Source organism: Neolamprologus brichardi, chromosome 17 (genome assembly GCF_056152115.1).
Source record: "Neolamprologus brichardi isolate AB-2024 chromosome 17, ASM5615211v1, whole genome shotgun sequence".
Classification (NCBI taxonomy): Eukaryota; Metazoa; Chordata; class Actinopteri; order Cichliformes; family Cichlidae; genus Neolamprologus; species Neolamprologus brichardi.
Window position 1 is genome coordinate 34,954,431 of NC_142120.1, and position 15,154 is coordinate 34,969,584.

Consider the following 15,154-nt stretch of genomic DNA (forward strand, 5'->3'; position numbering starts at 1 on the left):
TCATTTGTGTACCTTCTCTCATCAGAACCATTTTTCCTGACAGTTAAAAGGGAAGGTTACTAAAAGTAGCCAGGTTAACCATGTAACCATGTCTCACATGGTTATGAACAACCTTGTGAGAGAGATTCTGGTATCAGTTCTGTATTAGTGGCTGTTTGTTTAAGCATACTGTAGAGCTGTAACTAGTTCCTCTTGCCTTGGTAGAGAGCAGCTTGGTGAGGTGTACTTCCTTTAGCTTTAACTTCTTCCTCTCTGGGTTCTTTGTTTGATCTTCATCTACATCAGGATCGATCTGGATGAAGACACCAGCCGACAGATTAGACAACATGTGTTCTATAATCTGAATCCAAGCATTAGTGATCCAAATTATTATTTTTTATGAATCAGTATTGGAAAAAATAACACAAGTTGTCTCTTACCAAATGGAAGTATTTTCCCGAGAAGTTCTCGTCATCTGGATGAAAAAATATAAATATCAGAGAGCGATCAACAGCAATTATTTAGTCCAAAAAATAAATAAATAAATAAAAAAAAAAAAAAAAAAAAAAAAAATATATATATATATATATATATATATATATATATATATATATATACACACAAATTTTATGGATTTAATTAAATGCTCTTGTTTGAAATATGAAGACATGTGGAATTCTTAGTTTGATGCATTCAGTATTTCTTACCTTTCAAACTTCCTTGTGGGCTCAGAGGAGGATGAGTTTTCTTAGAGAGCACTTTGATTGTCCCGCCATCATTAGCCTACAGGAAGACAAACTGGTTCATTTTTATACAGTATTTTTTCTAAAATTTAAATGGAACAACTGCTATGGAATAAGAAGCCTTGCATTTTGTATATTTTGGGGTCTTTACCCCACAATATAAATGATCTTTACGAGATTGTTTTGCATTATATAAACAAAATGGAATTTCTAAAACTGCCCTGCAGAGGTCATAGAATCTATGTGTTTAATGTGTTTTCAGTTTTTATTTTCTTCATTACCTGCGTGCAAAACCACAACCACCCACCAGATATCTGGGTCTGTACTGGTTGCTTGTTACCCCACACTTGAAAATTGTGTCTTTCTTTCTTTCTTTCTTTCTTTCTTCATTATATGTGTGAGAGAGTTATTTAAGTTGTATTATTGCTTTGTAAATTGTCCAGCACCAGACTCCAAATCCAGCTTCTGGATCAATCTCTCTTTCCACACAGTGATGGTACTGATAATTGATAGAGACGTCACACAAACAGACTCCATGATCCATTAAAAACATTATGAAGCCATCAAAAACCACTCTTCCTCTGCTAGACTTCTTCCCTTTATGTTAAAAAAAAAACCCTCTACTGATCTTATTAGCTGTAATGAGAAAGTGAGATAGAATTTCCCATTTTCTTTGTTTCTCTGCCTCTCTTGGCTCAAATTAAGCTCGTCTTTTCTGGTGTTGTCAAAATAAAAGTCCAACTTAACAGCAAATGTGAATGGAAAGTTAGTAAATTTGGGATAAAGCCTCAAAACAAGAGAGTGCCAGGTTTCAGCACAGAAGCAGTGGCACTGAAATCTGTCATCTTAAAAAAAGAAACCCCCCAAAAAACTGCACCTGTGATGAGGTTTCAGTACCAGTGTGTGCAGCCCTATAGCCACTTCCTGGATGATGTTAAAAATGATGTCCATATATGAAATATGAAATATATTGCAATGATAGTTATAATTATATAATATGACATTATATTATTATTATTATATTATTATATTATAATAATTATTCCAATTATAGTGATACAATGGACATCGACATCGTGTGTAGACTCTCAGCTTTGATTTGAGGGTATCCACTTTCAAATTGGATGAAGAGTTTAGGAGTTTCAGCTAATTAACACGTGCCACCCTCTTTTTAAAAGGATCAAAAGTAATTGGACAAATGATTCAAAGCCTATTTTGTGGGCAGATGTGGGCAATTCCTTCATCGTGTCATTATAAATTAAGCAGATAAAAGGCCTGGAGTTGATTTGAGGAGTGGTGCTTGCATTTGGAAGATTTTGTTGTGAACAGACAACATGTGGTCAAAGGAGCTCTGAAAGTAAATACAGATGGTTCACTGCAAGGTGCAAGGCACTCATAAGCCTCAAGAAGAGAAAGAATAAATTGGACTTTGCTAAAAAAAACAACAAAAAACAAACAAACATCTAAAAAAGCCAGCACAGGTGTGGAAAAACATTCATTAGACAGATGAAACCAAGATCAACCTCAACCAGAATCATAGCAAGAAAATGTATGGAGAAGGCATGGAACAGCTCATGATTCAAGCATACCACATCATCTGTAAAACATGGCGGAGGCAGTGGGTGGTTTGAGTGTGGATGGCTGCCAGTGGGACTGGGACACTAGTGTTTATTGATGATCTGACGCAGGACAGAAGCAGCTGAATGAATTCTGAGGTGTTCAGTGACATACTGTCTGCTCAAATCCAGCTAAATGCAGTCATATTGAGGGTGTTTCATAATACAGATGGACAATGACCCAAAACGGACAGCCAAAGCAACCCAAAAGTCAGGGTTGGTTAAGTTACTTGAAAAAAGTAATTAGTTACTGATTACTTCCTGATTACTTCCCCCCAAAAGTAATCCTGTTACTTTACTGATTACTTATTCCATCCATCCTCTTCCGCTTTATCCGGGGCCGGGTCGCAGGGGCAGCAGCCTAAGCAGAGAAGCCCAGACCTCCCTCTCCCCAGCCACCTCCTCTAGCTTATCTGGGGGAACACCAAGGCGTTCCCAGGCCAGCTGAGAGATATAATCTCTCCAGCGTGTCCTGGGTCTGCCCCGGGGCCTCATCCCGGTGGGACATGCCCGGAACGCCTCACTCAGGAGGCGCCCAGGAGGCATCCTTGTCAGATGCCCGAACCACCTCAGCTGGCTCCTTTCGATGCGGAGGAGCAGTGGCTCTACTCTGAGCCCCTCCCGGATACCAAGACTGATAACTTATTTTCAAAAGTAATTAGTTACTTTTTAAAAACATGATTTACATCCTGAATAGGTAATAAAGCGATTGATCTTTCAGCTCAATTCTACTTTTTCTGCATAATCTATCATATAAAATGTAATCAAATGGAAAAAGTCTCTTTTTAAAATTAGTTTTATTAGTTTTAATCTTTTAACTTTACGCACCAACCAAAAATTAAATTATATGCACCATTCTCTGACTGGAAGAAATTTGTTTAACATTTAAACCTATTTTCTGCACATTCCAGCACATAAAATAAAATAGTTTTTTGTGTTTACACTCAGTCTTTCAAATAGATGCAAGTAAAACACAACAGAAAATAAATAAAATCAAACACTCAGCGGTCCTGTTGCTCTATTTTCACCTGTATAGCAGGAGTGGGGCAGGCGGAGGTTTGCCCTGGTGTAGGTGTGCCGCAGCTTTACTGCCCATCTCTCCCAAAAGTGTATTAAAGCAAAGACATTGAACATTTTTGATTGTCCAAGTCAGTCACCTAATCTTAACCTAACTGAAGGCTAAACTTCAGACAAAAGGCACATAAACAAAAAAAAGGCCTGACATTAAAGAGGGGGGAAACCCAGAGTCTGGTGTTGTTCATGAGTTACCAGCAAAGGGTTTTCAACCAAGTTTGGAGACAAACTTTTTCAGTTATCGAATTTCTCAAGTTACTTTTGAGCCCCTGAAATGAAGGGACTGTGTTAAAAATGCTTTAGTTCTTCACATTTTTATGCAATCTTTTTGTTCAGCCCACTGAATTGAAGTTTAAAATCTGCACTTCAACTACATCTTCGTTTAAAATTCATACTGGTAATGTAGAGAACCAAAATTAGCAAAAAGTTTTCTCTGCCTAAATATTTATGGACCTAACTGTACCTGCAACTGCCATTGAAAACATGAATGCATGGTAGTTTGGAACAAACAACTGAAAGTGAGAGAAGGAGACCTGTTAGCTAACTTAATTCTGCTGTCTGACACAGTGTAACACACCCTTCTCTGCAGCCACACCCTCCTGCTAGCATATTGTACCCTAACGTTTAACACAAACACTGGGTGTGTTTCGCAAAGCGACTTCCTGTGTAAAAGTGATTTATTTAAATAAAATAACATTTTCAATCTCTCTCTCTCATATGTATATAGATAGATAGATAGAGATACATAATATTTCCTCACCTTGTAGTGTTTGAGTGTGTTGAGCATTGTCACCTCCCCAATAACCTCTGAGCTTGCATCAACTTCCTGAAGAGGAAGGAATAATCCATTCTTCTCATACTCTGGTGGGAATAATAACAGAAGGTGTTGATAGTTTGTAAAACAAGGAACAGTGACAACATAAGCAGTAAATATTATAATCTAACTGTTCATTTTGATGCAAAAGCATAAAAACAAAAGGTCAAACCATCTTCAACAGTGCAACATGCTTAAGATGTAAGCTACATTTATTCTATAGCTTTTTGTCAGCAGCTCTTAAGCCCTAAATTTGGACATAATATGCAGATTTTTAATGTACGTTACAAATATACAGGGCAAGTTAAAAAGATTCAATAAATAAAGGAATCTCTGTATGTGTATCTCTTCCTTGCCTCTTTATACCACTTCAAACCTGGTTGGTGGATGCAAATCACTTATCACTTAAGACATGCTAAAGACATGCTATTATCACTTCTTGCAGGATCTGATACCTACCTATGCAGACATCCCTCAGGGGAATGTTGTAGGGGAAACCAAACTTGGCCTTGAAGCTGGACAGAATTTTCTCTTTGACCTGCTCCACTGTATCACAGTCGAGGGCGTTGACCTCCAGAGGCTCACTCACCTCCCCGTCAGTGCCTACAGCAAACAGCACTTTGAGCTTCTGTAAGCAGAAAAAATAGTAATCGTTAGCATTTCCGTATTGCCAGATTACCAGCAATATTTCACCATTTAATAAATGGAAAGGTGGGAATTTAACAGGAAAGGGAAAACACACAGTAAAGGGCCCTAGGTTCGACTAGAACCCATTGAACTTTGTATAGTTGCCATTTCAAACCAATGAGCTAAACTGGTGCCCATATGGAGTTGATTCTAAGTGTTGCAATTGATAGCTATTCAGTCAAACCCTCCATATGATTTCCAAAGAGATGTTGATACAAAGTGGGCTAACTTTGAAACATCTAAGCAAGTCAACAATCAAGAGATGCTCTCGTGAATGGAAATACAGAGGGTTTACAGCAAGGTGCAAATCACCGGTTACACTCAAGGACAACCTCAAGCCAAAGCACACCACATCATCTGTCAAAAATGGTGGAGGTATGTTGTGAGCATGTATGGCTGCCAGTGGAACCATATGACCAGTGTTTATCAATAATGTGACTGCTGACAGAAGAAACAGGATGCTACAAAACTGATTACATCAGCTCCACAGTGCAAATGGATAATCACCCGAAGAATTCAGCAAACGCAACCCAAGAGTTTCTCAAGGCAAAAAAAAAAGAAGTAATGAAATATTCTTTAGTGGCCACAATCTTAACACAACAGATAAACTTACTCTGAGCACAAAACCAAAACTAGATAAACTCACAAATAAGCAACATTTGGAAGTAATGCCACCAGCATGCACACAACTGAATTCATGCTCATCAACAAACCACAAAAAAACGTATTGACACTAACCTCATTTTCCTATTGTGCAAAATTTTGGTAACTGGTTAAGAGTTTAAAAAAAGGGGAAAAAAAGGAAAAGCTGTTTCACACCGCAATATTTTAAGCAGCATCTTTGGTTCTTTGCAGAGATAATGAGGAAAGCTTTAAACTGGTGGCTAATGCACGTGTCATCTAATATACAGAAATTAGCTCTAAAGTGAGACAGTGGTTTGTCAGATTAGATTAAAGTCTAAGAGTCTGAAGAATGATGCAGCTCTGTTATAATGCACTGTCAATAGACTGCAAATTGTACAGAAAATTATCATCCATCAGAATCTCGTCAAAGTAAGAACGTGTGAAGCTACTGCAGTTACTTTCGAACACGGGATTAAAAACAAGACAGCTGGCAGGTTGTGCTAACCGTTAGAACATTAAAGCCCCTGAAACTTTAAAAAAAGATTTGTCACCAAATAACAACCAAAGCTGAGGTTAGGAAAATGCCATCCTTGGGTTTTATTCACTAAATGACTGTATGAAACCACAGCTTCACCAAATCTGGCTCATTCCAAGACTGTGGGTGCAACTTCAGATTTGACTCAGATGCAACTTTCTTCAGTACTTCAAGCTAAACAACAGAAACAACAATTCAGTTCTGTTCATCTAGAAAAAGTTTACAGATAGGAAGATTGTTTAAGTACAGTTAAGGGCAAATATTCTTATTACGTTTTATGTTATTGCCAAATCAGGCACTGACTCCCTTACATTTAAAATGGTACATGGTAGTACTTAAAAAGTTCCTAAGATGAAGAATAGTTCATCTCAGATGCATGAATCGGGGCGATTAGGTTTTCAGCACCTTGCACAAGGTTATTATAACACACACACAAGGGGAGCCGTGGTTCTAACCACCAACCAATCAATTAGTAGGCGATGTGCTCTACTGAATGAACCACATGTATTATTTACCTGTCCAGGTTTCCTTTTATAGTCATTATTTTATGCTATGTTAATTTTAAAAACTGAAACATACCTGGTATTTTAATCTGGGTGTTAAACCAGGTCTGAGTTCATTTTACTGCCCATAACAACCAAATTAAAAAAATTAGGTCCGACCAAACAAGTACTGGTGTCTTCTCTACATTATGAGGTAGGGTGTGTCCCACAAAGCATGTTGTACCAGAATGCGGGTTTATTGGTGTGTTTGATCTATGTTTCGCAGAGATCTTCCACTTCCTAGAATTCAATGTTTTAATCAGAAGTGTAAGTGCCTGCTTCCTTAAACAGCACCTCGAGTGTGTTGTTTGGCAATGTGCAACGTCTCATTTGTTAGAGTTGCAGGTTGGGCCTACGTTCAGTGGGGCACTCGTCAAGGGATTATATTTAGTTTCTTGTCACCATAGCAAACATATCACACTTGCGTGCATGCTGAAAGGGTGCTGTTTTTCAGTTTCACGTTGTTCACAAGTTCACAAGTCTTAAAGAAAATATAAAAACAAAAGCAGTAGATTTATTAGTGTGATTGACTCGCCCTGTTTTAAGATTTGTCTCTTGCACAACACCCAAGAAATTTAGAAAGATACCCTGAAAACAAAGTAAAGACATGACAGTGTCCCACGCCATATTAGAAAAGGACACTTGGGGTGTTGGTCTAGAACTGCTGTGTGCTGTTGTGCTTTTATTTGCCATCACTGTCCCCAACACATGCACAAGAGAATATTTAAATGACTTCTGGGTTACCGTATGTCAGCAACAAGTTAAAGCAAGGTTTGAACTTACCAAACTAAGGGAGCAAAAACAGAACTAGTATAAGGAAGTATTAAATATTGCTTCCACATGTATAAGCACAACTGCCAAACTTGTGATGGGCTGTCAGACGATTGCTTTCATGCACGGTGCGACTCAGTTGTGCATGCACTTTGTTATGCAGAAAGTATGAGTGTGTGTTTGTGTACCACCGAGCTGAAGTCCTGAGCCTGCCAGAGCAGCCAGTCCTCGTTGAGCGTGTACAGCGCTTTCTCTGTGACACAATCCACTGGGCCTTTTGCAGTCTGCTGCGTGAGGGCGCTAACCATCAGGAACAGGTGCTGGCCAACAGTTTCCTGTGGAAAATCAGAAACAGGAACTCAGTCTGTCAAGAGAGAAGCTGAGGCAACGTTATAAAGCAACTTTTGTTGGTCAGTGCAGAGAGGTTTAGCTAGAAGCATTGGTGGCTTCTTCTGGCCCACTCTGATTAGTTGATGTAACTAAACGTGTGTCACATATTGTCACAGAGAAATAAAACATACTCAGCAGTTATAATTTTTTTTTTTTACAAAACTGACAGAATAATGCAGATCTAATGTCTGTAACCACCAGTGTTGGGGAGTAACGGAATACATGTACCTCCGTTACGTATTTAAAATACAAAATATGAGTAACTGTATTCCGTTACAGTTACCGTTTAAAAAGGTGGTATTTAGAATACAGTTACTTTGTTGAAATAAATGGATTACACGGCGGTACTTCCCTGTTTCATATTGTGGCGGGTCAGGACTGTTTGGGTTTTGTTTGACAGCTACGTTCTGTTGTTCCAGGCGGCAGCGTTATGGTTGCCATGGTTACACGGTGACGCTCTCTCTCTCTCTGCCTGTGTGTTTCCTGGGTGAGAGAGCGCCTTTTTGTTGTTGTTGTTGTGCTAAGCTAATAGGCAGAATGATACCGGCATCGCCCTAAAGAATGTAGCCTCATGGTCAGTGTAGTCCGTGCTGCAGGGAGAATGGACTACCATACACGTTATGTGTCTGTGAGTGCGAGGAACGAGAAAAAGGAGACTCGAAAAGTACGAGCTGTCATCGAGCAAAAACGGGAGCTGGAAGCATGTAAATATAATAATAACCACTGCAGCCAAAAAGAGTGCCTGACGAGCCCAGTTGTAAGTAAGCTATTAAGACTCGACTGTACACCGTGTTCGTGTTTTCCTCCAAAAACAATAAGTTCCGTTGCAGCAGCCTTTCAACGCCTCTCTCTGTCTCTCGCTAGCAAACTTGACCCACACAACAAAGTAAAGCTAGTTTTCGGCTACGAGCCGACACGAACCCACCGTATTAGCCAGAGGTCCCTTTACTACCGTTCGGAGCCGCGGACCTTCAGTAACAGTAATAAATCACAGCAATAGTACATTCACGTAGTTGTAAAAAGCATGATAATGTATTAAGTAATCCAAAGTATTCAGAATACGTTACTCTCATTGAGTAACGTAACGGAATACTTTACAAAATACATTTTGGGGCATGTATTCTGTATTCTGTAGTGGAATACATTTTAAAAGTAACCTTCCCAACACTGGTAACCACGGCGATGTTTCCCTTAGCGATGGCTAAAGTAAGTGAACGGAGGATGTGGAAACTGAACATGATGTTTGTCAAGTGTTGCTTCAGACCTATACATAGCATGAATGTGACTTTGCAGCCCATAAGATTTACTTTCATTGTTTCAATGCTCTAATATTTTACATAATAGGTATAGAGTTTTTCTGTAGTTTGTATTATAGCCAAAAAAGTTTCAAAAATATTTGAATGAGAAAAAATGTGAATCAAAAGTAAGAAGAACTGAAACAATGAAGCTGTTCTTTAAGATAAACGCTATTGTTAGCATGCGAACAATCATACAGCCACATGCTGACGCAAGCATTAATGTTACAGGCATTATGTTGAGCTCTTCTTCTTCTTCTTTCTCTTCTTTGAGTGTCTTCTTCAGTTTTCACAGTACAGTTTGGATAACTGAACAACGTGCTGCTTTGCTATGTTGACCTGTAGTGCACGTCTTAATTTAGTAAACAACATTAAATGATACAACTTACTGGAGATAATTTAACTGTTTTTCTGGAACCAGACCACACCCTAAACACTTCCCTTGCAGCCTTTGGTCATACCACTATAAATAACTACTTGCACCACTTGTGCTGATCTCAGTTTGTCAGCCTCTCTCAAAATGATCACGGGGATCTGCCAGGCCTGGGGTCAGTCACGGGTCACCAATTCTTAATGCAGCCTTCCCAAAACTAGCCTGTTGCGTCTTTATCACTAAATGTTTGTCATTTGCATGGAGGTTGGGGTCTGTGGCTGTAGCACATCCATAATAATAACTACAATAATTTCTTGGAGTGTTTAGGCAGCAGCAGCTAATGCAGCAACAGGCTCACACATAATATACACTAATCGACAAAAGTAAGACAATAAGGGCATTAAAAAACATGATAAGTCAGAAGCTGAATTTTCAATTTAGGCAAAACAGCGAAGACATAAAACACTGAGAGCAACAAACCCGAAGGAAGCCATAGAGGCAGATGGACATCCAGTTGGTGAGCAGCTTCTCCACTATAGACTCAGTGCGTCGGAGTAACAGCTTGGGCTGAGCGTTGCTGCTCTTCTGCATCAGATCCTTGAGCAGAACCTCCATCACCTCCGTCAGGTATGACAAGTTGCTGTGGAGTGCTACAGTGAGCAGAGATGCTACTGCACATCTGAAACAAAAAATTAAAAAGGAACAAGTTAGAGATGAATAATTGACAGAGCTTCACATCATGAGTTTGAGCTGTTTCTTTTCCAGCCATCTTGGTTAACCAAGATTATCCTCGATTAATTTAGGTAATCTTGGTTAAAACTGTGCAGGCTCCTTTACGTGTTTTCTGGTCTAATCTGTGTGTAACCAGTGGTTTGCACCATTTGTATTTCCATCAAAAAAGGCACCTCTTCATTTTACACTTTGACAACGGTAAACTTTTCTCTTTGAGGGAGCTCTTTACATGGCTACATGTTTTGAATAATGTTGTCTTAATCTTGGAAAGAATTAACGCTGCTATCATCCACTTTGGTTGTTTCCTGTAGTCTTGAGTTCTACATCATCAGTGCGACACCCCCCCGCCCCCCATCAAAACAAAACAAAATAAAATATATCGCCGATCAGACAGTTACATAAAATACAGAGTGCCAAACTGACTTGTCTTTGATGGTGAAACTCTTCTCTTCCTCGAGAGCATGCACCATGGAGGTGAGGAAGAGCTGGTCCTGGATCAGCCTGGACAAGCCCTGGCAACACTCATCAAGCTGAATCTTCACCACATCCTGATCATAACATAACATAACATAACATGACATAACATAACATAACATAACATAACATAACATAACATAACAAACAACAGATGTCAAAACTTACCTGACTGATGTCTTTGATACAGGATTCCATCAAAGATTCATTCTGAAAAACAACAACACAGCTCTACTAAACTGACACCAATTGGTAATTTTTCACAGTTCACAGAATAAGCTTGTCACGTATCAGCAATTGGTTTCTTTTGAGCTTCGTTCACCTCAGGAAAAAAGATTCTGGAGGCAAAGTGCTTGAAATCCAGGAAAGGAATTGTTCCAACATTTTCCAGTAGATCAGCGTTTTCTGTCTGCAACTCCACAAAACCTGTGGAAGACACCCCAGTGAAGCTGACTTGATAAACCGCAGGCTACGTGCACAAAGTACAAAGCACAAATGTCTATGTTATCAGGTGAAAAGTGAACTTGTGAAGCAGGCAAGTTCTTGCAGGTCACAGAAAAGAGGTAGTGAAAATGTCTAAGTCAGTGCAGTGTTGCAATTCACTGAGCATCCTATAATGTCATTCTGTTTTACCATCAGCCTTATTAGTGTTATATGACAAAAACCATAAACAGGAACTCTATGTATGCGACACTAAGCAACTTGAAGATAGTGAAGCTGTAAAACACAGGCCAATATGTGATAAAGTTGAGGCACTTATCACATATGATCAAACGCAGTTCCGATAATTTGGTACTTGCAGAGAACAAGATGCAAATGTCTCCTGGAAGATAACGTTGAAAGATTACAATAGGAAAACTTTACAGTATAAAACTAAAAATAAATAATGCAAACTTTTTAACAGCTGCTACTTAATTTCTTAGAAGTATTTTAAATGCCAATACTGGCAGGTAAAGCACAAATCCTATAGCATTATGGACTGCAGGGCAGATGAATACTGAAGCAACCAGGTATACATTTTAAGATTACATGCAAAGGAATTGTAAAAATCATGAAAACGTTGGTGGTGTACGTGGTGTAGTGAGCTCATGGGGTGGTGCTGGATGTCAGAGGGGACACGTGATTATGATGGGACTAATGACTCCCTTTCCTTTTATAGTGACAGAGGAGACTGGCGGGAAGGGAGCATGTAGTGGAGGAAGCCATGGACAGAGTTGGTTCCGGGCTACAAGACTGTGCCGGAAATAGAAAGAGTGCTTTTGGTTAAAAATAAAGCTGAAACCACGAGAACTGTACAGTGTGTGGGTATGGTCATTTCACAGCTTCCAAACTACAAACGCATATCCAAAATAAAAACCTGTTTAAAATGTAAATAAAAACAGAATGCAATTATATGCATATTTCAAATGCCCACATTTTATTCAACAGAAAAGATGCACAGTTTGTTAGAGAAATATTAGCTAATTTTTCCCTTTTTTCTGAGTTGACATCAATAATTACTTCCTCCAAACTGTCAGTGTGTCTATTAGATCCCATGTGTAGGAGTCCTAACAATAAATTAACATTTTGATCTTAGATATAATCAATCAATCCAAAAAGAGGAATGGTTTATTTTTTTTAGTCTGAATTCTGAACTCACAGGACAGAAACAACATTAATGAAGATTACAAATGATCTTGTTGTCGAGTCATATCTATGTTTGCCCGGCTAGACCTCAGTGGAGTGTTTAATATTCTTGATCAAAATATTTTGTAACATCTGTCCACGGCGGTTATTTCTAAAACTGCCCCAAGTAGTTTGAATGTGGCTTTGCAAATGTAACTTTTCTGGTAACTTGACTCTTCACATAGACCTCACTTCCTTTTAATGTTGCACAACTGTGGAAAATTTATTTCCTCTGTCAGATAAACCTTTCTGAAGCGGACAGTGCAAAATATTTCTTATGTGCTTGTGAGGCACATCCACAGAGGGGCACACAGACCTCTACCAGCTAGGTAACGGCACCCTGACTAAAATTTGGTACTAGGAAGAAATCATTGGACTCATTGTCAACCTGTGCTGGGGCAGTGGGTCCTAGGTTCCTCGTGGTGCATGACAATGTCTGGCCTCATGTGCCCAGGGTAAGCAGGCAGCTCACAGAGGATGAAGGAATTGATACCATTGACTAACCCCTATACACGCCTGCCCGAAATCCAACAGAACACCTCTGGGACATTATGTTTCAGTTGATCAAACAATGTCCATATCATTATAGATATCCAGCATGATTTTTTTCCTCGCATTGACATGCATTTTAAAAGCTTTTCTTTAATTTTCGAGCAGTATAAATTGTACATCAAAGTGATGCTGTGAGATTTTGTGACTGACCTTGTCTGATGTCATTCCTGATGTTGAGCTCAAGGTCTTCCACAAACTTGTTCATCTTATCAGCGAGCCTCTGCTGTTTTCTTTGGTAGAATAACGCCACTGCAACAAGATTATAGCGCAATGCAAAAGAATGGTATGGTTGTTAAAGAGCTGACCTGCACATCCTTTTTTAGGGTGGTTAGGGACTAAAATTCACTTCTAAATTGTGTTCTTACCAATAATAATGGCTGGTATCAGCAGCAGGACAAGGATCAGCATCAGAAAATAATAAACTGGAGATTTATCTTTATTTTCCAGTTCGACAGATTTGTCTCCGTATTTTATCTATGAAAAAAAACAAAACAAAAACAAATCACACACAGCATACTATACTGGGAAAAAGGCCTTGCATGTTTACATACTGGATTTTTCTTTGTTTTTTGCCACACTGTTCATTGCATTAGTTGTAGCTTGCAAGTTTCATATTGGGTTCCAGTTTGTTGTCAGAACTACATGATTTTTTTTATTGCATATAAACAAGGTGCTGGAAACATTCCCCACAGAGTCAATATTGAGCTGATATTATCACCCAGTTGCTGCAAAATCCACCACAATAGTCTGTGCAAACTGTTGCCTCAGTTTCCTGTAGTGGTAGCCAGTGGGGTGCTCTGCTGCTGTAGTCCAACTGCTTCAAGGTTCAACATATTGCGCATTCGGAGATGCTCGACATCATACTTCATTGTAATGAGTGTTTGTTTGAGCTACTGTTGTCTTCCTAACAACACTCTGGCCATTCCCCTCTGATATCTAACATCAACATGGCATTTTCCACCAAGCAACCTTCAGCTCACTGCATATTTTCTCTTTGCCCGTCCATTTTCTCTAAACCCTAAAAGTAATGTTGGAAAATCCTAGTAGATCAGCAGTTTCTGAAATACTCAGACCAGCCTGTCTAGCCTGAACAACCATGTCACATTCAGAGTTACACTGAGCTTGAATTTCAGCTGTTCAGCTTTACCATGATATTATTGGTAGGAGGGTTGCATTTATGAGCAGGTTAACAAGTATACCTAATGAATTCTATGTGAAAACATTCTCAGTACAATTTTAATTCCTATTTTACTGTACTAAAATACTGAAATGTTTCTACTGCCAGAATGAAACTGACATTACATCTCCACACAACTATTTGGTTTGGTTAACATGAAAGAAATATTTACCAATAATTGTTGAAATTCAGGGTTGGTTGAGCTTTTAATCTCACAGGTGAAAGAGTCAATGTTGTCACTGGTTTCTTTGGCTTCCATGGTGCAATTTTTTGGCTTGTCTTGAACTCCCCACACTGATAACTCATCTATCGTCATCTCCAGCTTGTCTGTTTTTTTCTAAATGAAGAAAAACAAAGGCTACATTTCTTTTTTTCTTTTTTTTTTTTTTTTCATGCTGATTTTTTTTTTTTTTTTTTTGCTTGTCCCGTTTGGCTCTTTTGCCATCAGAATTATTGTCTAAAGGCGAAGAAAGATGCACAAAGGCTACATTTCAATGAACTGATGCCACATTTTTGTATATGTATGATAAAAAAAAGTATATTTAAAAATACCTGAATGGTGATGCGCACATCTTTCCCTGTCCTTGTGGCTGTGAAGCTGGTAAACTCAGGGTCTGGATAGTACGAGAGTTTTCTGGAGCAGGTCAAGGTTTCATTGGCTACTTTCAAATACACAGTACTGCTAGAAATGCTCAGAGCTGCAGGTGAATCATAGGTGAGATTCTGCAATGAAATTAAATGTACACAAAAGACAACACAACGTGACCAAAACAGCACACAACATCACATATTCATAATTTTTGATATAACATGGCTGGTTAACTTAAACAGTAATAGAAGGTGTAATGTACCTGAGAGCTGATGTATCTGGGAAGTCTGACCTCCTGCATTGTGGGGCTGTGCATGACCCCTTCAACAAAGTTAAGATGGGACCCAGTGAGTGTGATCTTCCTCTTCCCACTGCAGGACACAGAGCACCAGAGAACATTTAAAATGTCTGTGTTTGTCTTTAACTGTATCAATCTTAAAAAAATCTCTCAGTTTTAGTTAACTTATGTTGACATAAAGCTGAATACATACCATTAAGAAACCAATGCCTAGGTAAAGATTG

At 38.9% G+C, this 15,154-nt stretch overlaps 1 protein-coding gene across 1 annotated transcript in view; it reads right to left on the reverse strand.

Annotated features, from left to right (window-relative positions):
• The window catches only part of plxnc1 (plexin C1), a 30,282-nt gene that overhangs the window by 3,320 nt on the left and 11,808 nt on the right, over window positions 1-15,154 (reverse strand). Inside the window, exons 12-26 of the mRNA XM_087830434.1 lie at window positions 14,895-15,003; window positions 14,596-14,766; window positions 14,216-14,380; window positions 13,232-13,340; window positions 13,017-13,115; window positions 10,972-11,075; window positions 10,818-10,859; window positions 10,599-10,723; window positions 9,924-10,122; window positions 7,574-7,720; window positions 4,686-4,854; window positions 4,173-4,273; window positions 687-762; window positions 420-454; window positions 197-292 (exon numbers count right to left, since the gene is read on the reverse strand). Of these exons, the coding sequence (XP_087686560.1) occupies window positions 197-292; window positions 420-454; window positions 687-762; window positions 4,173-4,273; window positions 4,686-4,854; window positions 7,574-7,720; window positions 9,924-10,122; window positions 10,599-10,723; window positions 10,818-10,859; window positions 10,972-11,075; window positions 13,017-13,115; window positions 13,232-13,340; window positions 14,216-14,380; window positions 14,596-14,766; window positions 14,895-15,003 (1,747 nt within the window). The remainder of the gene's footprint in view (window positions 1-196; window positions 293-419; window positions 455-686; window positions 763-4,172; window positions 4,274-4,685; window positions 4,855-7,573; window positions 7,721-9,923; window positions 10,123-10,598; window positions 10,724-10,817; window positions 10,860-10,971; window positions 11,076-13,016; window positions 13,116-13,231; window positions 13,341-14,215; window positions 14,381-14,595; window positions 14,767-14,894; window positions 15,004-15,154) is intronic.